The sequence below is a fragment of the Eupeodes corollae genome, chromosome 1 (assembly GCF_945859685.1).
Source record: "Eupeodes corollae chromosome 1, idEupCoro1.1, whole genome shotgun sequence".
In the NCBI taxonomy this organism is placed as follows: Eukaryota; Metazoa; Arthropoda; class Insecta; order Diptera; family Syrphidae; genus Eupeodes; species Eupeodes corollae.
In genome coordinates, this window is record NC_079147.1 from 105,814,013 (window position 1) to 105,839,973 (window position 25,961).

At 35.6% G+C, this 25,961-nt stretch overlaps 1 protein-coding gene across 1 annotated transcript in view; it reads right to left on the minus strand.

Moving 5' to 3' along the window:
• LOC129941020 (alpha-2Db adrenergic receptor) overlaps positions 1–25,961 on the minus strand; it is a 325,512-nt gene that overhangs the window by 90,107 nt on the left and 209,444 nt on the right. Inside the window, exon 3 of the mRNA XM_056049557.1 lies at positions 7,799–8,886. Coding sequence (XP_055905532.1) covers positions 7,936–8,886 — 951 coding nt within the window. The 3' untranslated portion in view covers positions 7,799–7,935. The remainder of the gene's footprint in view (positions 1–7,798; positions 8,887–25,961) is intronic.

Consider the following 25,961-nt stretch of genomic DNA (forward strand, 5'->3'; position numbering starts at 1 on the left):
GCCAATCACAATCCTCTATAATACAATACTCGTCCATACCTTATCCTTATATATACTCGTAGATTGTATCAATATTCAAAAGATAGGAAATCTGGCTTATTTATCAATATTAGGAGGCACTTTAAAAGCATTACATGTTTAATCTTAAAATCATTTCCTATCGATAATTGTTTCTCAAGCATATTGTTTCCTATATATATTTAGCTACCCTCGTATACCTCGCCTCTTACTCCGATAGTCAATAGAATTTAGAGAGGTTGGCTGATGATGTCGTCCTTTGTCCCAAATCGAAGCTTCTGAAGCTTGTCCATTAACAAAAAGAGCAACAATCCAGAAGACTTATATTGTACATCTGCCGACTTATAAAATATATAAAAGGCTTCTTCTTCTTCTTCGATGTTGCTTACATTTTAACTTTAAGGAGGAGCAGCAAAGGGAAGAGAATACCAAATACCCATACCTACAGTACAATACCTCAATAGACTATTATAGTCTTGTCCTATGGATACAACATTGTATAAAGTTAAGTAATAATCGTAACAGCCCCTATGCGGATAGATCAAACTTTTAGTGGGTGTTTTGTTGGTAGGTTTGTATGCGAATATTAAAACTCAAACCAGTCCAACTCAGCATCACAATGGATTTGAAATTCGAATTCTACAAGAAACCCCATTAAGAGTTATTTAATAACTTGGACCTTCTAATCCCTTAAAATGAACCTATTTAAGCAACTATTGAATTTAGGTAATTAAGAGCACCTTTAATCGAACTTCTGGTGTTAATAATGTTCTTTAATAATTTTTGAGGCTTAACAAGTAAAGATTTTTGTATAGCAAGTCGTTTTTCTTAGCATCCTTTGTCAAATTACCATGCAAGTATTTAACCTACGAAAATTTAAAAAATCGTGATAATTAAGTTCCAAAATCGGCTTTAGAATTAACAGAGTAAATAACGTTACTCAAGTGAATTAAGCCTCCCATAAGCAATACTAGCCTGCACGACAACACTTGAGACATCGGGGCGAAACGTCATGATAACCAGTATGCGTTTTCAACACTACAACATCCACAAAGGAAATTGGACTTCTCCAGAGCAATCTACCGTCAACCAGATTGACCATATTGCGATCGACGCCAGACACGCTTCAAGCATCATGGATGTCCGAACTTTCCAAGGAGCTAACATCGACTCGGACCACTACCTCGTTGCAGCCAAGGTTGCACTCCGGGTTTCTAGACCCAAGGAATAACAGGAAGATGCTGGAAGAAGGTACAACGTCGAACGGCTACAATCGCCAGAGATCGTCAAATCGTTTTCGGATTGAGTTACAAGTAACCTCTCTCGAAGTTCTCTGCCGCAAACACAATATTTCGAAAACCAGTGGCAACATTGCCAATATGCAATCAGAGAAGACGCTTCTGACGTGCTGCGTTTTAAACAGCCACCAACAAGGAACCCCTGGTTTGATAAGGAATGTCGGCAGGCAAATGCAGCCAAACAACAGGCACGCAAAGCTGCACTGCATTAAAAGATGAGAGCTGCTCATGGGCTCTATGAGCAGAAGAGGCGAGAGGAACACCGACTTCTGTGAACGAAAAAGAGAGCGCATAAGAAGCGTGCGGTCAAAGATGTTGAAAGGTTTAACAGCAGGAATGAAGTTCGAAAGTTTTATGAACAGGTGAAACGAAATTCACAGGTACATAAAGCCAGAACCGAAGGCTGCAAAGACGAAAGTGGAAACATCATAGTGGAACAGCAGTCAATGCTGAGGATATATAAAGACAACTTCTGCAAACTGTATAACGATGATCCATTCAACATAGACGACGAAAGCCAACAATCTCGTCCTCCCGACTTAGACGAAATAAAGATTGCCATATCCAAGCTGAAGTCTAATAAAGCCGCTGGAGCCGATGGCTTGACTGCCGAGCTCTTTAAAGCAGCTGAAGATAAGTTGGTTAGGAGCATGCACCACCTTATTACAGATATGATCGGAAGAAAGTATGCCCCATAAATGGAACCTCAGTATTGTTTGCCCGATCCTGATAAAGGAGATTCTCTAAACTGCACAAACTTTAGAGGAATCAGTCTACTTAATATCGCCTACAAAATCTTCTCTGCCGTAATATGTGAACGTCTAAAACCCATCGTCAACAACCTGATAGGTCCTTATCAGTGTGGTTTTAGACCACAAAAGTCCACAGTCGATTAAATATTTTCATTACGGCAGATACTGAAAAAAACCCAAAAACACCAAATCGACACCCACCATCTTTTCATCGATTTGAAGGCCGCATATGACAGCATCTACAGGGACGAGATGTATAGAGCCATGTCTTGTTTTGGCATCCCTGCCAAACTCGTCCGTTTGTGCAGGATAACGATGGGGAATTCATGCTGCCCCATCGTCGATGTCAGAAAAGGTTTTAGACAACTTGATGCAATTTTTTAACATCGTGCTTGAAAGAATAGTGCAGAGCTCACACGTCAACACTAAAGGGCACTATCTTTTAAAAGTCTGTCCAATTACTAGCATCTGCTGATGACATTGACAAAATTGGAAGAACTCAGCGTGATGTCAATGGGGCTTTTGTGAGTATTGAGGTAGAGGCGGCAAAAATAGTTTTAACGATTAATGAGGGCAAAACAAAGTACATTCTTTCGTCAAGAAAGGATCTACAACACCGACGTCTTGGTCAAAACGTCACCATCGACAGACGTAACTTTGAGATAGTCAAGGACTTTGTCTACCTAGTCTCCGGTATAAACGCAGAAAACAACATCAGCGCTGAGATCAAACGAAGAATAACTCTTGCTAACCGCTGTTTCTTTGTACTAAGAAATCAATTCAGTGGTAAATTCCTTTCTCGAGGGACCAAAGTGTTGCTATATAAGACCCTTATCATCCCCGTCCAGCTATACGGTGCAGCAGCATGGACTATGACAAAAGTACCTTGGGTCGTTACGAGAGAAAAGTTCTTCGTGTGATACGGTCCCGTATGCATCGAAAGTGAAGGGAGGAAAAGATGGAAAGACGAGCTGTACAGCAATGAGACTTAGAAAGAAGGGTAAAAGACCACCGTCCAATATGGCTGGGTCACGTAGAGCGCATGGAAACCAATGCTCCGGCCCGGAAAGTCTTCGAACCCACGCCCACAGGACAGCGCAGTAGAGTAAGACCGCGAATCAGGTGGCGCGCAAGAATGGAAAGCGACCTCACCCTACTTGCAGCGCGAAACTGAAGACATCTAGCCAGGGACCGAGCCAAATGGAGAAGTGTGTTGGGTGAGGCCATAGTTCACACAGGACTGTAGCGCCACCTTATGTAAGTATTAGCAATATGTTTTACAAAAGTTTACATAGAATTTCCCAACTGCCCTGATTTGAGATCAATTAGCGAGCACGTTCATTTATAAGAATGTATACCTTGTGGCCGATTTCAATTTCTCAATGTAAATGTTGTGAATCTTCTTTGTATGTTTTCGATCCTATCAGAAGAATTTTTATAAAAGGGAGACCACAGCATCGAAAATTTCTTCACCGTATCAATAATTATCAGTCAGTCTTGAAGCTTAACGTAATGCTCTAAAATGTTTACATTTGGAGATATTCAAATCAAGATGATAAGATAAGACACCGCTGAAATAATTTATCAATATGTTTTTGAAAAGGCTGAAAAGAAGGGGACCCAGATGACAACCTTGCGGAAGAACTGTTTTCGATTCGATAGATAAGATTCCAACAATTTAAGAGAACAAACATTGAAACCCAATTTCTCAATTTTCGTTTGTGTTTTACGCTTCAAAGAATTCAGGCATTAATTTGTAAAAGGACATAATTTTGTAAAAGTGAATCGACCAGTGCAAAAACTTGTTGTTATGATTTCCTTGACTGCAAAATTAAGTCCATGATAAATTAAAATATTAATAAAGATTTGGTATGGTTGAAAGCTTAGATACTAGTCTATAAGTCATAATTAAATATTAAGGCCACTTTCGAAGATAGGAAATATTGAAGACAGTTTCCATTTTTGAAGAAAAACACTAGTATGATGTAATTTATTGAAAATATTTTTTTTTAAATTTTGAAAAGCGAAAGAGCACATTTTGAAAGTGAGAGAAAAGTAATCAAATTCGCTTTATTGTTTAAACCAAGTTGGGTCTGACTATCTAAAACTTCTTGGTCCGTGAAGGAAAAGCAACCAAAATTAACCTCTGGTAGTTAATTTCGTTATACCTATTTTCATAATTTTCAATAATAGCTAGATTATTCTATAACGTTATTATGTAGGGTAGGGTGGGGCACTTTCGACGGTGGGGCAAATTTTACTTTCGCAGTTGTAAAAGCACACTTCTCTCTTACTTGCTATCACTGTTCTCTCTCAATAGTTGTGCAGTCTTCTTTTTCAAGTGATTTTGTGCAACATTGCACAGGCACGTAAGCTTTATTATATATATATAAGGGTGGGGTACTTTTGACGTACATGCATGGGGCACTTTCAATAAATGCTGAATGTGCCCTATGTTACCAGAAAACATTTCTTAATTTTTGTTGGAATCGTTCGTTATTATAAAAAGAAAACTAATCGCTGTGACATTGATGAAATAACTATTCAAAAGCTTTTGAAATAAAGTTAAAGCCACAGGAATATATCTTTTCAACAGTTTAATTTGTCAAGAATCTAAATATTGAATAGCTACAGCCAGCCCCGGATTAATAGGGTTTGGGGTTACTGCAGCCCCGGGTCCCTCGGAAACGAGCGCCCCATCCCATTAAGAAATTTAAACCGTAAAACCGCGATATTCAAATTGTACAATTTAATAAAACCCCAAAAATAAAAACCAAAATTAGTTGACCCCACAAAATTCAAACTCGAAACCTATATACCCAAAAAACTTTAAACCCTTACAGCTCAACTCGCTAGTATATGTCAGGAAAATACCCTGGATTTCAGGCTCGTTTAAGAAAAGAATTAGCATTTTATGTTCCCTGCGTTTCACATTCATTGAATCTAGTTGGCGAATGTAGCGTGAATGATAATATTTATTCCGCGATTTTTTTAATCTTTTGTAAAAATTGTTCAACTTTTTTAGTTCATCTACTCATAGAATGGAATAGTGGAATGTTCTAGTGAATAATTTTGCTTTTATTTTTAATGCGTTGAGCTGCTTAGCTGATGGTCAAAATCTAATATTCGATGCTTGGCATGACGCTTCATCTTTAAAATCGAAAATTATTAAACTGCATTCTGGAAAGAGATTTTAAATAGATTTGACGCCACCAATTCATATTTGCAAAAAGTGGAAATAGATTTAAACGTAGCTTAAAACATGGTGTTGATTTTTATTGAATATTTAAAAAATACACGAGATAATTTTCACAAATTGAAATAGAATCGAAAGCCTTGAGCAAAGAAGTTAATCAGGAATTTTCTGATTTCAATAAAAGAACGACGGAGAAAAAGAAACTATGGATCTGATAAGTTTAGAATTGGCACTTTTTATGTAATAATATATAAATTGCTCACAGAAATGCACAAGAGGATTGAAGCCGACACTTACATCACTGATATCTTCGGAGTTTTTTGCAATATTTTAAGTATAAGTAAAGATGAAGTAAAAATAAAAGCTACAAATTTAGTCTCAATTTATCATAAAGATTTAGAAGTTTAATTAACTAACGAACTAGAGCAGCTTATTCAAATAATGAAATTGCAGCTATAAGTGTTTTCTTTTCAAAATTAAAAAGAAAAAAGTGAACTTATTTCACCATTTAAATTACTTAACTGGATCGTTGAAAAACAAATGATTGACTTTTGTCCAAATGTTTATATAGTCCTTAGAATATTCGTAACAATACCTATAGCTAATTGCGAAGCAGAGAGATCTTTTTCAGTCCTTTAAAGAATATAAAATATTTACCGATCTTCGATGGATGAAAGATTATCATCTTTAACTCGTTTAGTAATTGAATCCGAATTAATAAGATCAATTGAGTTTAATGATTTGATTCAAGATTTTGTAAAAATTAAATTGAGAAAAAAATTTTGTTTAATAATTATTATTTATAATGTATACTTACTCATTCAATCTAATAAATCCTAATTACTACATAATTTGTTACTTTTAATTTTTAGAGTTTTAAGTAATCAAGAAGAAATGATTTGACGATTTTGAGTTTACGATTTACGATTTTTTATTTGCGATTGCAAAATGAACACATTTAATTTTTCAAAAACGTTAAAAAGAGTCCCTGATGAATAATTAGCCCCAGGTATCAAACATTCTTAATCTTATCGGGGGTTGGACCACTTGGATAGCTTCTTGGATTTTCGATGCGTCAACTCCTTGTCGCATCGACTCTGAGAGCGTGGACTTGTTGCGCCTCGGGTTATTGGGTTGGCTCGCTTGGGGCTTAGGACGCTTTGGGTTACTATGTTGGCTTGGGCTTTAGGATGCTCTGGGTTATGAGGGGTTGGCTTGCTTGGGTTTTATATCTTTTTAGGGGACCCCCAATTTGAAATAGCCCTGGGCCCCTATTTTCGTCAATACGGGCCTGGAAAATAACTCGATTTGAAAATAAAAACGAATTCCATTACTATGTTGACTTTTTCCGAACAAAAATCGAATTGAAACTGCCATTGCCAGAACCCCCAGCTGGATCATCAAGATAGTCAAAAGGCAAACCTTATCTTTTTTAAGACGTCGATATGAGCCAATACAACGCTCAATGATCTTTTTGAGTTTATTTTAACGTATGGATTATTTTATTTTATTTTCAAAAATAAATTTCAATGTTTCTTATTGATTGCATGTAAAGTATTTTGCTACAACAAAAGACAAAATTAATTATATTTGTTCTTGTTTTTGGGAAAGTTGATTTAGTGTCGAAAATGCCCCACCATGAAGACAAAAGGTTATTTTTTAAAGTATTTTTTTTTAAACTATTACGGTTGTCTTAAAAATTATTAACTTCTTTACTACGATTATTAAAACTTCAAATGAAATAAAAACAAAGATTCAATAGGCGTTTTCAAAAAAGTTGTAGGTAATTTACAGAAAATAGATCGAATCTGCCCCACCCTGCCTAACGTTAATTTGTATTAACCCTAGGGAGTAAAAATTGTTAACCAATTCAATTTCCACATCTCCAAAAGGTATAAGCAATTGTTCATTCTCTTGACAACGCAAGTCAAGATTATAATCGCTGATAAGTAAATAAAGCAATTGTCGTTCTATAATGTAGAAGGAAAAATCTTCCAAATTTGTTCTTAAACTAATGGCAACATAACCACGAACTTTTTTTAATTCTTAATGTCAGTGTAAACCATTAAGTAAACTTTAAATGTAGCCCAAAATACCAAAAATATCAAAATATAAAAACTTTATTTTAAAAATTGACTTCTGAACAGTCAGTAGAAGAATTTTCGATTGTTGATCTCGAGCAGTTAATATGACAACCAAAGTCGTCAAAAGAACAACTTCGGTAGTCAATATGACAATTTTTTTCTCGGTTGTCCTATTGACAGTTGTGTTATTAACTTCCACAGTTGTCTTATTGACTACCGCTCATGTCATATTGACTAAAAAGTTGTAAAAAAAATTGTAACTCTTGAATTTGTTTAAAGTGACCTAAACCGAAAAAAAACTTATTATTCAATTAATTAACAACTTATCAGCGTCAATCAATCAATATCCATCATATGTTTCAATCAGTGAGATTTGTTTTATAATTTGACATCACTTATCACTTTCAATCATTTCTAATTCATAAAACATAAATTTAAAAGAACACTTACCACAAAACAACAGCGCATACAATCTATCGCCGGTAGTTGTACATTCCATAGCTCATAGGTGTGCCGCCCATAGCGCGTTCAGTGGCCTTTTCGATACTGGCATGAACGCACCGATAACAGCACACATAAGCCAAACATCACTTAAACAATATACGTCGAAACGCCCTCCGGAAGTCTTTGTTGAATATCGTATAGATGGCAGGATTCAAGGCCGAATTCATGTAGCCCAGCCAGAATGCAATGGCAAACGCTGAGTCCGGTATCTTACAATGTGTATTGCAGGCAGGCATTAGGATGTAAAGGAAGAAGAATGGCAGCCAACAAGCGATGAAACTGCCCATAATCAATCCCAAAATAAGAGTTGCACGCTTCTCTTTCTTCCGGGCTATCCGACGTTTCTCCTTCTCTGGGTCGCGGGGCTTTTGTACCTTAGGAATGGCTGGTTCTAGTTCGGCTGTTTCGGAGGGTTTGCTAACTTTAACCGCCGCTGTTTTTGCCTCGTTCCGTCGCTGATTCTTGCGTCCGAATATTGGCTGACAAAGTCGGAATTTCAGCGGCTTCACAACTGCACATCGACTCACAACTCCCGAGTCCGAACTCGACGGATCGAATTCGCTGACCATATCGGTGTCGATGCCCACCGACAGTGCTCGACATCGCCCGGCTATCACTGGCGATACTTTCAGTTCGTTTGGCGATGACGTCGTCGTCAGGCCGTTATTGTTCATAGCGCCGGGTTTAGTGGAATTAGAGTTGGGCGGCGGCGCCAGGCCTGATGGTGGGGGCAGCGCATTGAATGCATTGTGCGTCGTCGCTATTGTGCTCACCTTCAGGGTCTCCTTGTCGTTGCCGTTCATCCCACTCTCAGGATGGCCCGAATAGGGTGGCGGTGGCTGATGTGTCTCAACTTCGGCAGCCTCACTCGTTGATATATCCGAGGCTAGATCACAGGTAACTGTAGGAATGGGCATTACAGCGTTTGGTTGGGCTTCGATTGTTGCTATTTGCCGCTGAATGTTCGCTGCTGATGTACCAGGTATACTTGGCATTGGAATTGTTCCCTTGGTGGATGTTGTGAAGCTTGTCATCTAAAAATATACAAATAGAAAAGAAGAGAAGATGAGTTTTGCTTTCAAGTGAAATCATAAAACACTAAAAACTAAAGTGACATCCATTTAAAAATGTAAACAACAACCTCTTTGAGAATGTTTTATCGTAGGCAAACATAAGAGATATTCTGTGGTGGCTAAAGGAAGCTTATTTTAGCTCGAGTGCCAGTTTATTCTAGTAGGACTCTATAAACATTTCGCATAAAGCAAGTGCTTCAATTGACCTTTTGACCTTTGGAGAAGTTTTCCCTTTGAATGACGCAAATTCACAGTAGCTATGCAATGTAAAAAACGACCTTAATATCAAGTTATTTAAAGACTTCTTTTCACCATAAGAACATTTAGGTAGGTATATAAAGTTTGTACACAAAAAAGGTATATCTATATTTCGTCATCGTCATCTTCTTCTTCAATTCTTCATCTTCATCTCCATCTTCATCGTCGTCATTGTCATTGAATTCAAAGAGACAGCATCATCATAAACAAAAAAGTAACAACTCGAAACTGTTTGCACCAATTATGGCGACAGTCAGTGCGTCATCAGTGACAGCAAAAACATCCTCGTGCCATCATGATAATGACGATGAGGAAGAAGAAGACGAAGAAAAAAGCACCCTTTAACTCTCTACTTCGCTCCAATCCGAGCTGCGATGCGCCACCATAATCATCATCATCTTCATCGCCCTGAATTATAATCAAGGCTTTTGCAGCATCATCATCGTTATTATCCTCAAAGTACTCTCCCTTTATTCCTCCTCTCTCGCACGCCCCCTTGGATGGGCGCCCTTCGGCAGTTTGAAGCTTCTAGAAAGGTGTGGCATTAAATGTATAAGGGGTGTATAGCATCAGCAAGGGCAATAATATATTGGATGCCATCCAGTGTTGCTGCTAACTGTCAATAACAGAAAAGCTCATTCACTCACGCTCTGTATCTCTATCTCCCTTGTGTAGGTATCTCTATCTCTGTTCTTCTTGTCATATAGCAGCAGCAGCGGCGGGCGGGCGCCCCCTCTTAATGGGATTTTGGCCATGAAGTGTTTGAAAGCCGATTAAATTTCATCTCCAAACTATAGTCTGAGTCTGAGTTATCTCATGGATTTAATAAAGATTCCTTGCTTAGAGCATCAGAATAAATTTCAAAAATACATAATCTACTCCTCGCAAACGAATCGAATCGAAGCGAGTTCCTGCGTAGGGCAAGCCAGGCAGCAAGCAGGCACCGAGAAAGACGTCGTCGACGACGATGACAACAACGAGGACGACTACGACGATGACGGTGACGAAGGCCGATTCTATAATGGAAGATGGAACATACGCATGCCATACCAACCAAGAACCAACAAAGTTTCTGGAAGTCGGGGCAGGTTTAGGGACGGAGAGAGGTCGGTCTATATGTATGAGTATATGTAGATTCTTAATAAAAAATCTTATATACATATATAGAGAATCTGTGAATTCTGAATATTGTGCGCATCCTTGCAGTTGTCAGATAAGGAATTCGATTCTTAAAAATTTACTAGAATAAAATTAAAGACGAATTATAACCACCTCCCTCCCCCATAACATACATTGAAAGAGAGTTCAGCGGATGTCTAGAAGAGAATTTTCCAAATACCTTAATAATAATTACGAGTTATGTAAAAGATAAAATATCTTTTTGTTTAATATGTTAAGTGTCTTCCATTCCAACCATATGTTTTTTTGTTTTGTTCTTTTACTTAGTCCTTGTGACAGGAAAACTTATATTGTAAGCAGATTAAGGGATTTCAAATGCATCTTTCACATTTTCTCAGTTCACATGAAAAACACGATAGTTATTTTAGTTAAATTGAAGAGTTTTGGAGGAAATAAGACCTTCTGGAATGGAATTGTAAGGTTATGTGTTTATTTAATTTGAAATATTGGAATTAACTTAAATTGTGCTCTATACGCTTGACATTAATGTAATTGAAACAAATAATTACAATAATTCAGTGAAATTATTCTTAAATTCTAAAATATTTTATTGAATTCCTTGTACAAATTGGTACTGAAAGTTTCACTTTTAATATGTAAAGGGTGGTTAAATTTTAAGGTCCAATGTTAAATGTAAACCACACCTTAACGTCAAGTTTCTTTTGGCATTTCATTTGACATTTGTCAATTTCAGACTAATCCAATTCGAAACATGGAAAGATTCACAATCGAGCAACGGGTTAAATTTATTCAGGCATTATGCGTAAAGACTTTCATTTACACGCTTATAAGTTGCAATTGACTCAAGAACTAAAGCATCTTAACTATTTTAAGCATCGTCAATAGTCAGAATGGTGCCAAGAAATAGCAACAGTAGATGATCAATTTTCGAAGAAAATCATCTTCAATGATAAGGCACATTTTCACATCAGTTATCATTAGGGCGAATGATGATCAACGAGTTATTGTCGAGAAACCAACGCATCCACAAAGTTTGGTGTCCTTTTTCCAAAATAAGGTGGTCTGCAAGTTACTGTGAATAGTGATCACTATCGTGAGATGATAAAAAACTTTTTTTGGCCAAAATTGTAAGATACGAGTATGAATGTGGACTATATGTGGTTCCAACAGGACGTTACCACTTGCCACACAGCTAACGAAACAATGATTCTTTTGCGCAACAAATTCAATGGTTGTGTTATCTCACGCGGTGGCTTTGTTAATTGCAGCCAAGATCATTTGATTTGAATCCGTTGGACTTCTTTCTTTGGGTTTATTTGAAAGAAAAGGTGTACTCCAATAAGCAATTAAGAATTCAAAACCTAAAGAATGAAGTAATTCGGCACATTACCGGCATAGAACCTCAATTATATCTCAGCGTCATGTCATAGGAAATTCGGACCATTGAATGGAAGTGTGCAGCCGAAGTCTTCCTTTAAAAGTTGTTCTATACGTCGATCAAAGACGATGTTAGATTTCGTTATGTTATTTTTTTATTCATTTTCAATACGATATTTTAAATTTAGGAGTTGCCAAAACGGCAATATCATATCTATGTTTAACAATAATAAATTATAAATATAACATCTCCCCTTTTGAAATGGGCTTCAACCGAAAATATTTCGCTTTCTTATTTCTCTACCGTAGCGACATGACTTGATCGATTTTTTGAAGTTGCATTATTTGGTTTCTCAATTTCCTTAATTTCAAGTGGTTTAGTTGATTGTTGTAAAGTTCTCATATTTTTATTTGAAACCGTATCTGATCGATCTGTACCAATGGGAGTAGAGGTTCGATCATAAATTAAAGGAGGATGAAAGGACCTTCTTATATTTTCAGCGTTTATCCAGATTTTCCTTCCGTTTTCATTTTGTACTATGTATGATCGCGGTGAGAAATGTTTGCCTACTATTTTTGCTGGTTCCCAAGAATTCCCATTTTTTAAGATTACATTTTCGTCCTAACTAAAATTTACCTCACTTCTTTTCCTTTCTAAATTATGAGCTTAGACTTAGACTAAAAAATGCTATAGTAAATGGTTTTTAAAAGCTCAGTTGAAACTTAATTTTGCAAAAAGTAAAAGTGCCTCATTGTACTCCTAAAGTACTTTCCTAAGTTATCCGTGTGAATAGAGAAAATCATTTTGGAATCAATTACAAGCCTAAGTATTTAAAATCATTCACTTTTTCTATTGAAAAACAATTGGACACACAGTTTTGCGTAGAATATATTAGATAAGTCTTGGCCCCGGTTAAAAAGTTACAGTTAGGAAGCTTGAACATTTGACATTCTGGGGCATGGAACTGAAAATAAACTTCAAAGTTTTGGAAGGATGGTAAGCTGAACAAATTTAGCTTCGTTTTTGAACTAATAACCAAATTATGTACCGATAACCATATTCTCAAAGAGTAGTACCCGTGACATGATGGTTAGTGCGTTGGACTGTCATGCAAGGGGTCTTGGGTTCAATCCCTGCCTGTGCCACTTTAATTAAAAAAAAAAAATTAATTTTCGCGGGTACTGCCTCTTGCGAAGAATTGACAAATCCTTCAAGAGTAATTCTTGTCATGAAAAAGTGCTTTCTCAAACTAGACGTTCGGATTCGGCATAAAATTGTAGGTCCCCTCCATTCCTGACAACATTGCTCGCACACAGGAATGGTTGAGAGTTGTAAGTCACTAGGCCCTGGTTCACAACGGACTGTTGCGCAACCCCATTAATTAATTTAACCATATTCTCAATAACTCAAGGACCCAATTTATATCTGAGACCTAATCCAATCGACTATTAGTGCCATAAGAAAAACCAACATTATCCGCAAACGCAGTTGGCTTACCTCTGAAATCGAGAGTAAACAGAGAAGTAGGGAATCATAAACTCGCTTCTGATCTCATCCAACTTCACTACACACTCTGATACCTATTTTCAAGATAAGATCCAAACCACTTTAACATAACTTAACTTTAACTTTATGGTAAACCATATATAAAGCCTTTGCTTTATCAATAAATAAAACAGCTGTGCACTTTTTTGATCTAAGTTCAACATTATTTGGTCACAAAACTGTAATTACGCTTCTTCAATTGATTTTCCTTGCTGAAACCCAAATTGGACCGGATTAAAAAATATGTTTTCTTCAAAAAGCTAACCATCCTTGTTCTTATAACTTTTTCAAACATCTTACTAATGACGGAAATAAGAAATATATTTCTTTAGTTGCACTTATCACTGGCAGAATCTTTTTTAAAAAAAGAATCTTTTTTAAATAATGGTATGACATCAGCAATTTTGAGAGCATCTGGAAAAATCACTGCAAAAACACACCGGTTTAACAAACAAATTTAATATATAGCCCCAAACGAATGCGAGTTTTTGAAATTACCAATAGTTTTAAGTTCTCAATAGTAGATATGGACTCAAAAACCAAACTTTTGCTTTGCATCGGCTAAGCGTCAATAATAGGTTGGAAAAAATTTGGTTTCAGATTAGTGGCTACATTTCTAAAAAAAGTCCCTAAACGCATTAGCAATTACACATTTGTCAGTAACTTTAGAATCATTAATGCACATCGTTTTAAGACTTTTTGACGTAGAATGTTTGTTAAGTATGCTGTTAACGATTTTCCCATCATTTTTTAGATTACCTGTTGCGGAGTTAAACTGATTCCAGTAAAAGTTATCACGGCAAAGCGGAATTTCTATTTTTAAGTTCATCACACAGCTTCTTTTAATTATATTATTAGAGTTCTTATAGCCTATTATTCTTAGTTTGTTATTTCTTTTTACTTTATTTATCAAATAACTCGAAATCCATGGCTTAAGCCTTTTATTTATTTTTTTTGGAGAAAAAGTTGAATGAGAATTACGAACATACTTATTAAAGCAATCAATAAAAAGCGAATAGGAACTTGAAGCATCTAAACAACAATACACAATACACAATAATCTTAAAAGCAAATGGTTTAACTTATTATAATCAATCTTTATCAAACTATAAGAATTTTCTGAGATTCCACAATTTTTTCTTTCGGAAATATCAGTTGGAATTCCTGTCATGGAATGATCGGATACAAACAAATCAAATACATCCGATTCAGAATTACCAACAAACACATTACTGAAACGGCCATAAATGTGATCTATACAACTGCCAGATGAATTACTTGTAGGCTTATTAATAAAATAATATAGACCATGAGAAGTTAATAAGGTTAAATGACTAGAACAAGTTTCATTATTTTCCAAAATATTAAGATATAAGTATAATCAAATTTGTTGACCAGAAAATTCTTTCACGAACTCTAAAATACTTAAAGAATGAAATCTGTTGACATAAAGCAAAACATAGATTTTATGGAAATGGAAACTCTTAAAATATCAGCACACTCAAAAACGACACTAACGACATCGAGCTCATCTTTTACAGAGGTATAAATCCAGATTTCGGACACAAAAGCAACATCTGAAACGCAAGCAAAAGTATCAAGATGGGTAACAAAATCTGCAAAATTAGCTCTTAAGCTTCTGATGTTCTGGTGTACAATACAAATTTTGTTATTTCAATATCAACTAGGGCCTCATTAAACAAACTTCTTTATCTTTGACCCTAGTTAGAGATATCCAGCAGCACACTCCAGGTTGGTTGAAATCACTTTCCACTTGTGCGCGCCACCTAATCCACGGTCTTCCTCTTTTGCTCTCTCCCCGGACCCTGCCTCAGTCGTTGGGCTTTTATCCTTCTGGCTAAGTCTACGTTTCTGTATATACCGTACAGCTCGTCCTTCCATTTTCTCCTCTATACATCTTTTATTTATTTTTCAGCCTATTTACAGCATTTTGAAATACAGAATTTTGTGATACAGCATTTTGATCCTGCAGTATTTTGGGATACAGTATTTTAAATACAGTATTATGATTCATACACCCCAATTTTAATACAAAATTTTGAGGCCAACGTTGAATACGAATTTTTACAAAAAAAAAGAGGCTGGAATGCGACCCACACTGATAACTTCCCATCCCAATTTTTACCAACTTTTGTTAAATTTTATTTGAGGTTATCAATTTTTTGAAAAAAAAACTGTCAATTCGATTTTTCTTAAAATTTGTCCTAATGTTGAGAACAATATTTCTTATAAGTACAAATTAGTTAGAAGCTATCATCTCAAAGTTTTGAAACGATATTTGAGTCGAAAATCATTTTTATCAACTTTTGTTAATTTTTTTTCGGTTTTTAATTTTTTGTAAGAAAACTGTCAATTCGATTTTTTTCAAAATTTTACTGAATGTTGACAACAATATTTTTTGGAAGATAAAAGTAAATTAAAGCCACTATCTCAAAGTTTTGAAAAGATATTAGAGTCGAAAATCAATTTTTACCAAACTTTTATTAATTTTTTTAAGGTTTTTATTTTTGTAAAAAAACTGTCAATTCGATTTCTCTCAACATTTTTCAGTATGTGTAAAACAGTATTTCTTATAAGATAAAATAAGTTTGAAGTATAAATTTAAAGTTTTTGAAAAGATATTTGAATGGATATTCAATTTTTATCAAATTTGGGTAATATTTTTTTTCAGATTTGTATTTTTTATAAAAAACTGTCCATTCGATTTTTCTCAAAATTTTATCAGATGTCAAAAACATTATTCTTCGTTCCACAAAATTGTTTTGGAGATGAAATCATATTTTTTTTCATTTTTTTTGATTTATAAAAAAATCCGTTAAATGGATTTTAATATCACGTTACAATATATTATATAAAATTTAATTCAAGTCTCTAGCGTTTTTGGTTCGTAAGACATTTAGGGTTAATCAAAATGTTCACCTTTTTTTCAAACTGCTATGGTAAAAAACCACAAACGCAATTTTCTTGAGAGCCCTTTCTGCATCTTTCTGCTTTATTATCTGTATAACAAAATTTATTTGAAATCAATATCTCTTCTGGTTCTTGAGCTATTGGTCACGAAAAATACGGACGTATGGACGTACGAACACACGCACGCACAGATATCTTTCTAAAAATCTTTTATTTCGACTCTAGGGACCTTGAAACGTCGAGAAATGTCAAATTTTTCAATTTGACAAATCGGACCCATTACAATAACTTCCTATGGGAAGTTAAAAAACGAATAAACAAAACGCAATTTTAGTATTTTTTTACAAAGTTACAGTTCAAAAACTTGCAATCAACTTATATGCATGAAATCATATCTATAAAGCCAAAAGTATATCAAGTATTTGTATTTTTAAAAATTGCATTTTTTTATTATTTAGTAACCAGAATTATATCTATGTATATTATGTATACAAGCACCTAACAAAAGAAATTAATATTTAAAAGAATAAACTTTAGACCAACCTTAAATACGTCCCAAAAAAAGAAAATTTTGTTTATAAATAAAATTAAATATTTCCTTAAAATGAATTATAACACAAATTGGCTGGGAGCGTCTGTTATGTACATCAAACTTCTTAAGTAATATCCTCATTTTATTGGCTTAGCTTGGCAGTAAAAAAGAAAAAGAAGAAGACAGTTAAACCAGAAGCCATGTTGTGAACACAAATCCAGGAAACTCAATCACCGCACCCACCAAACCCACCCACAACACCCGCCCACCCAGCACCACCATCATCCACAAAAGGCATCATAAAAATACTAAATTCAATCTGGAAAATGTTCGACGGAGTCGTTTTCCAATATTTCCGCAATTTCCAGAAGATTGCACCAGTGTGCATTTGAAGCAAATTGCAAAATATACTCTCAATTCTCAATGAACCTACCTTCCACTTCTCAAAGCAAGATTGAAAGACTGCAACTGCATACTGGCTGTGTTCTGTATAAACATAGTACCGTACTTTTCTGATAAAAAGACGAGACTTTGAGAAAATGGTTTTCGATTTTTACCCCCGGGAATTGTGGAATCATTATGGTCTGGGTTGGAATTGGGGTTGGATATGGGTTTGGGTTCGTGCTTGGTTTGAATATCGGGTGCTGTGTATACGAAGGCACAGCACTAGGTAAGGTATGTTGAGAAAGTACTTGTACAAGAGTATTCAAGAGGTATGTAGATAGCTATGAAGTTAAAATTAAAACTGATTCCCAAATTGGATTTAATTTGGTGATACAACATTGGTTGTTGATTAAATAAAAATATGCGGTGTCAACCTCTGTGGGAGTTTATTCATTTAAGGAGGACTTGCTGTCCAATTTCGCAACCGGTAATTCACTTTGTTCGGAGCGTATATGAAGTTTTTAATGAACGTTAAAGTTTTTGGTTTAAAGTAATTAACCAATGGAATTGGTTTTCATTCGTATAGTTTATTGAAAAATGAAAAAAAAAATGATTTATTTTAAAGCTATGAGAATATAATTCAGATCAATACAATTCATCGATTTGTGAAGTTTAATTAACTTTTCCAAAAAATGTTGATGTTTTGATTGGAAATTCAATGGTGGTTCATATTTTTGGGATGTTTTTATAAAAAATTCCAGTTCATACAATAATGAGAGAAATTTGATTCTTTTTGCTTCCCATGGAAAGTTATTGTAATCGGTCCGATTTTTCGAATTGAAAATTTTTAAACATTTTACGACGTTTCAAGGTCCCTAGAGTCCAAATAAAAGATTTTTTTCACGTCCGTACGTTCGCGACTTTTTTTTTCGTCGTCCATAGCTCAAGAACCAGTCAAATTTTGAGATATCGACTTCAAATAGTTGGAAATGTTGGTTAACCCTAAATATCTCACGAACCAATAACACTAGGGACTTGGATTTTTTTTTTAATAAATAATAAAAAAATAAAAGATTTGTCACCTCGAGAATTTTACGAAAAAGAAATGATTGTATCTCCAAAACAATTTTATGTAACTAGCAATAACGTTTTTGACATCTGGTAAAATTTTGAGAAAAACCGAATTTACAGGTTTCTTACAAAAAATAAAAAAGGTAAGCAAACTAAAGTTTGTAAAAGTAGTTTTCCGACTATTGCCTACAAGTTAATTTATTTTATTTTATAAAACAATAAAGTTTTCAACATTTTGAGAAAAATCGTAGTTACAGTTTTATTTATAAAGAAATAAAAACCTAAAAAAAAATCATAAAAGATTTTTAAAATTGATTTGTCTTAAATATCTTTTCAAAGTATTGGCTTCAAACTTCCCTTCAGCTGAGAACTGTAACGAATAATTTAAATTCCCAAAAATAATTTTAAAAACTATGAAAGTATTAAATTCAAGATTAGTCGAAAATTTTGTAGAGGTACAAATAAAGACACGTAACTTCTTTTTTTCCCAAATAAAAGGCAATCAAGGGGTTATTGATACCCTTATTATCTTTAAAGTTTAAACACAGAACGTGCTTTGGGAAAACTGGGTAAGATTAAAATAAATATGCTGGTGCACATTGGTCTTAAAGTTTTGAATATCATGATAATAGGGAAAACAGTGCTGAATAAAACATTCCCCATACTCGAAGTGCGGTTTAAGAACAAATCTCTAAACTTGACAGTACGGCCAAAATTGAGCTCAAGGGAAAACTCATGAGCATTCCTGGAAGCGCGATTATTACGGCAACATTCTTTAGGGAGGATATTAACTGGTGATTCGACAGAACACTGTTTGTTAAAATAACGATATAACAACGGAAGGCATGACACATAGCGGCGGTGTTCGAGGGATGTAAATGTTTCGGTTATAGTTCAATAGCTTATTATTTTTAAATTCCTTTTTTTTAAATCTATCTAAGAGATTTAAACATGTTTTTGGGGCACCTGCCCAGATATGTGAGCTATATTCAAGCTTTGGACGAATGAAGGTTTTTTATATTATAGCCATATCAAAAGGGGTACAAATTCTTTGCGCCGTCGAGACGGTGAAATCCTAAGCACCTAGCAGCATGTTGGGCAATGTCTAATATGGGATCATTACATAAGAGGTGATCTGTGATACACATACCGAGTACTTAAAGTTGATTAGTTTTCTGGATGCAAGTGCCACCCATGGATAGTGGCATCTGTGGCGGGTTAAGGTTTAACGACAGGACACAGTATTGTAAGTTTTTTAATCATTTAATTCTACGCGGCAGCCAAGAGATCGTTAATGAATAATGGGAAGAGAATTGGAGACACAACCCAGCCTTGGGGCACACCAGTGTTTATTTTCTGTTTATCAGATTTCAACCCATCCAATATTACTAGAATTAAACAGTCCGAAAGTTGATTTCTTACCCAATAAGGAAAAGATTCATCAAAACCAAATGCATGCATTTTCATTAAGAGAGCTTGATGCCAAACTTTATCAAACGCCTTTGAAGTATCAATTACAATAACCTTACTTTCTCCAAAACAGTATAAATATTTGTTTCACTGTTCGCTGAGATAAACCATGAGATCACCAGTAGATATTTTTGATAGTCAAATTGATTTATGAGTTCCTGAACATTGCAACGATAGGGAAAGATAGAAAGCCTTTCCACATTGGTGTAGTACGGCTTAAAAATGAACCACTGTACTTCATATAACAGCCCATTTTAGGCTCAAGGGTTAAGTGATGAGCATTCCTAGAAGCGCAGGTATAACGGCCAAATTTTTTAGGGGGAGAAATTCAACTGGCTATTTCACTAGAGCATAGTCCGTTAAAATAATGTTAAGAAATTTTACGACGATGTTCGAGTTACGTAATCGAGCTGATTATGTTAATGTCACCAGTAATTTTAAAAGCTCTTCTTCGAATACTGTCCAAGAGGCTTAAATAAGTTACTGGAGTATCAGCCCAGAAACGGGAGTTATATTCAAGTTTCGGACGTATAAAGGTTTTGTAGATTGTAGACAAATCAGATGGAGAGAAAATTTACTTGCATCTTCTCAAAAAATATAGACATCTTTCGGCAGAGGTCGGTACTTAATGAGCTTTTCATATTTTGCCGTTGCAGTTCAAAATCCGAAGAGGAGGGATGTGAGTCTGGAAACGAATGCTAATACCAAAAGCACGCATTTTAGATAAGACAGCCTGATGCCAAACCCTATCAAATGCTTTTGAAATATAAAGTGATTTAATTTTAGTTTCTCCAAAGCGATGAAAAGATTTGGTCCACTGTTTGGTGAGATGAACAATGTGACTTCCAGTGAAAGCCGTATTGCCCGTCATTAGGAGCTTCTGGTCCTCTAGATGCTTCCTAAAATGATAATATATCAGCGTTTCCAAGACCTTAGAGCTATCGATATATAATTTGCTTAAAAGAAGATTCATAGTTTTTTGGGTTTATTGAACAAATGCAGTTATTTCAACGAGTCCAGAAGAATAGGATAGATGGAAAAGCTTACGCAGTGGTGTCGCAAAAATACTTTTTCAGAATAATAGCGGGATACCATCTGGACCAGCGGATTTATGAATGTTGAGATCTTTAAGAACTCTCGCCATAGCTCCATCGAGTACGAAAAAAGATTGGTCCCATAGAATCATTTACACGTTCAACAACTGGGTGAGCCATGACACTATCTGATGGTAATGTGGAATTTTTGGCAATCTGCCTTGCAAACAAACTAGCTTTATCAAGACAGCTGACTTTAGCAGTTTCATTGACAACAAGCTTGGAACCGAAGAAGAGAAAGAATTCCCCATGTTTTTTTTACTAATAACCGAAAATTCGAACTTCCTTTGGGACATTGAAGTAGTTTTTGCCGTAATTTTTGGTCATTCAAAAATTTGGTCCTTCTAATATGGGAGTTTCAGGCCTTCCTGGCTTGCTTAAACCTTTTCCGGTTTTCATCAGTTGGATTCGTTTGAAAACACAGGAAGCTCATCTCTTTCTCCATGATAACTTCTTTTTTAGCTCGAATTTAACCATAATTTAACCTTGGGTTTAATACTTTTAACCCTATTCGGTATAAAAGTTTTCATTCGCAGATAAATCATACTAGTAATCATATCTGTACTGAAGTCACTACAGAGGAAACATAGTGACCAGTTAAAGATCCTGAAAAAATTATTGAGACCTTTCAAGTTTGCTTTCTCGTACTACCAAACGAATATCTTTGGAACTATTTTTTAAATGGATTTGTTTGACACGAGAAATTAACAGGTATGACAATGTGGTCCGATGTGTCTACAGGCGGCAATACACTGATTGTGTACTTATCAGGATCAGAAGTGAGAAACAGTCAAGTGTATTTTCTGCTCGGCTGTTAAAGTCCGATATTCGAGTAGGCTTACTGAAAACACGCATTCAATGTGTTGTCTGGTTTTTTTTTAACGACAAAAAGGTAACTGATTGGTAGCTCTATAATCACCTTACGATTCGATTATTTTGATTGTCATTTATTAAGAATCACCTTCGCTGATTTCACACTAAAACAAAAGCAGGGATACTATCCGGTCCAGCACATTTGTGAATGTCAAGATCTTTGTAGGGTTGAGCACATTTTTTTCAAATGACCTGAAATATTTATACTACCTTTGGGACATTTTTGTATTTTTTGCCGTTATTTCTGGTCATTCGTGGTACCCGTGGCATGATGGTTAGTACGTTGGACTGTCATGCCAGAGGTCTTGGGTTCGATCCCTGCTTATGCCATCTAAAGTCTTTTCACGGGTACTGCTTCTTGCGAGGAATTGACAAATTCTCCAAGAGTAACTCTTGTCATGAAAAAGTGCTTTCTCAAATTAGCCGTTCGGAATCGGCATATAAACTGTAGGTCCCCTCCATTCCTGACAACATTACTCGCACACAGGAATGGTTGAGAGTTGTAAGTCACTAGGCCCTGGTTCTTCATGCGCCACCCAATTTATTTATTTTATTTCTGGCCATTCGTATTAAACACACCTCATAAATCCATCAGAATATTAAAGTTCTAAAAACGCAACATGGAAGAATTTAAAAACTTATTTTAATTTCTTCATTAATTATACTGATCCCAACATTTCTTCAAAACGTTTTCCTCTAGCTAAATTTCAAGTAAAAGAGCAATAAGCTATTGCAGCTAAAAGTTTTGTTCTTTTAGTTTTCAAATTGCTCAAACGATTTCAGTTTTTATAATAAAATCCAAATTCATTAATCTTAATGTTAGTAAAATAAAAGATAACGACTTCAATTCGAAAGTTTTCAGTAAAATCGACAGCAGCTAAAAAATGATAATTTACTTCAAATCTACGAAACTCGTTAAATATTCAAGCTTCTTTTTTTATTGACGCAACTATTCCGAAAACTTAACAATATTATGTGCTAACCACATTGAAAACCTTAAAAGTTTTTAGTTCTTCAAATTACTAACGAAAGGATAGGTACATGATATAACTTCTCCTAAACAGACTACGAAAAAAGTTCTTCTCGATAGTAACAAACTCTTGTACAAGTAGTACATATAAAAAAGTCCACGCTAAGACTTAAGCTCATTAAAAATGAAAATATGCAGTCCATATATCTGGGTAGTCCTTTCATTTTACTTCCTCACTTATTCATGCTCAAGAAGAGAAGTCGTCTTCAATCACTTTCGAAAATAAAAAACTAAAAACTTCCAGCTCGTATATAATAAAAATAAAAGCTTAAAAGTAAAAAACTAGGGCATTTAACCAAAAACTACCAAAAACGAAGCTACAACCAACGAAAGAAAACAAAAATCAATAAAAAGAAAAAGATTCAAACCATCTGCTTTATTCGACTCGAAAAATGAGGTTCCTTAAAAAAGTGTACAAAAAAATTAAAAAAAAAAAACAAAAAATTATCCACATCTACATCCACATCCATATCCTTTCATGACCATGGCCGACATCCAACATCCGCCAGAATTTAAGTATCGTTCGTTAAGTTAATGAACTATAAATAGCACAACATGCATTTTGGCATAATGAGCGAGGAATACAATTTTGAAGCAGCGAATGAATTAAATTTTTTCGCTGCCTTTATATGCCTGGTCTTTTATAATGGGTAATGGGGATCCAGGTCCTTGTACACTATACACTGAGAATCGGTAACTGAGTAACTGAGACGGTGCGGTCGGTGGTGGTATAGTGTACTGGGCAAGGACTGCTAAAAGATCTTTTTGTCCTCGTCGAAGGACATAATGCACGAATGTTGCTTATGCTTTTGTTAAGGATTCATATAATATTTCCTCGTTCTTTTGTGGACGACAACAACAAAAAGGACGAGAACGAGAAGGACTTAAATATTGTTGGTAGGCATTTTAGCCTTTTGTACAAATATTGCACAGCTGCCTACTCAGATTGTCACACAAAGATTCTAACTCATAAAACGCGAGAATATAATGCCAGAGGAATATTCGAAGGATATTCGAATTGTACTCAAACACTCCTCCTACATTCATATCAGAGGCTTTAAGACGCGTATACTAAGTGAACGAAGATGACGGCGTAAGGCGGGCGGCAGGAGATGGGGTAAGGCGATGCTTTTGTTTGAGATATGATATCCTTGGCAGAAAGTACAGCCATAACCATTGAAAAATGAAGAAGTGATTGTTGTTGGAAACACAAGCAAGTCGATAGGTATAGGTGGGTATTGGGGCTTTCAAGCAAGGTATCTTATAGACTTTTTTGTTTATGTTTTAAGGGTAAATATATACAGTACATTTACTCTGATATAACTTTGAGGATTCTTTTTTTTTGGTCGGATAAGTAAAGGGTAGGTGGTATGTGTACACAACGTCTTGTGGTTTAATGGAAGTTACTGTCGAGCGAGGAACTTATTGTTTGTGTTTTTGTGTTGTTTGCTCTTAAACTTCGAAACTTCGATTTTAGAAATGTGATGATGATTTATAAAATTGGGAATGTTCACATGGTGCTCTAAGTAATTTCTAAGCTTTCATTGTTTTTCGCTGTTTTTTATATTAGTTGAAAAAAGGTGTTTGAAGTCAAATGAGTTCAATATAATTTTTGAAAGTCTTGCTTGATGGAGTGGATACAAGAGACATAGCGAAAGAGCTAATAAACAAGTCGAGTCGTTAAAAAAAACTTTTTACTTAGTCTGGCGAAGTTTTTATTTAAGCTGCTTGAAATTTACCCATGAAAAATTTCGTAAATCCATCAATAAATGTATCGAAATTAACATTGCAAAGCAGTCTTCTAATAGAAGTCTTTTGGCAATGGAATATTGATTATTCAATTATTGAATTTAAATTGAACATTGACCTAACCTAGAGCTTGGGACTTAAAAGTGGGCAGTCATCAATAATTTGACCCTAAGAAGATTTTTTTTCTAAATTGACTTCTCAAAAGATTTGTTAACAAGCCTGTGCAACAGGTACCTACAGCTTACATAATAAGGTCTGTCGACCTATTAAGTCTATGTGTGATCACTAGCGGGACATAGGGCTTCAAATACTACTACATACTATCGTGTTCGGTTTCTGGCGATGTGTTTGGGCTGCTCTTTTCTAATCTTAACGATTCCTCTTCGACTGTTCTTTTCCACGTACCAAGTGCGTCTCCGTCTCCCTACTGTTCCGCCTTCTCGAGGTAGTGGATTTCAGTCATTAGCTTTTCGAAGCGTGTCTAATGCACTGCCGTTTGCACCTTGGAATAATAGTTTCAATCGGTTTTTTCGGATTGTGCTAGAAAATCCATAAGATGTTAAAAAGAGACCGGACTAGGTGTTGCATCCGTAGAAAAGTTTTGAATCAACGTTTAAACGGAACAGTCGTAGCTTTATCTTCAAGCTGAGAGGTTCTTTTTTCTCAAACGTTGGACAACGTTTCGAACTTAGAATAAATCCTCTTGAAGACTGCAGTCAAAGCGCAAATTCCTCTCCAATTTCCGAACTTCAAAAGATAAACATAATTTTTTTGGGAGCCTTCCCATGAAACATTTTTCACTTTTTACTCCGAATTCCGGAATCTGGCCTTGAAAATCTGTTCACCTAGTGGTTACCAAAAAAAAAACTTGGACGTGACGTCCTGATAACTTCCCATCCGTGCCAATATTTACTAACTTACTTACTTAAGGAGGCGCTACAGTCCTGTGTGAACTAGGGCCTCACCCAACAAACTTCTACATCTAGCTCGGTCCCTAGCTAGATGTCTCCAGTTTCGCGCTCCAAGTTGGGTAAGGTCACCTTCCACTTGTGCGCGCCACCTGATCCGCGGTCTTCCTCTACTGCGCTGTTCTGTGGGTTTGGATTTGAAGACTTTTCGGGCCGGAGCATTGGTTTCCATGCGCTCTACGTGACCCAGCCATCTTAGTCGTTGGACTTTTACCCTTCTGGCTAAGTCTACGTCGCTGTACAGCCCGTACAGCTCGTCGTTTCATCATCTCCTCCACTCACTTTCGATGCATACGGGACCACTGTAGATCACACGAAGAACTTTTCTCTCGTAACGACCTGAGGTACTTTTGTCATATTCCATGCTGCTGCACCGTACAGCAGTACGGGGATATTAAAGGTCTTATATAGCAACATTTTGGTCCCTCGAGAGAGGACTTTACCACTTAATTGCTTTCTTAGTCCAAAGAAACATCGGTTAACAAGAGTAATTCTGCGTTTGATCTCAGCGCTTGTGTTGTTTTCTGCGTTTACAGCGGAGCCTAGGAAGACGAAGTACTTGACTACCTTAAAGTTACGTCTGTCGATGGTGACGTTTTGACCAAGACGTCGG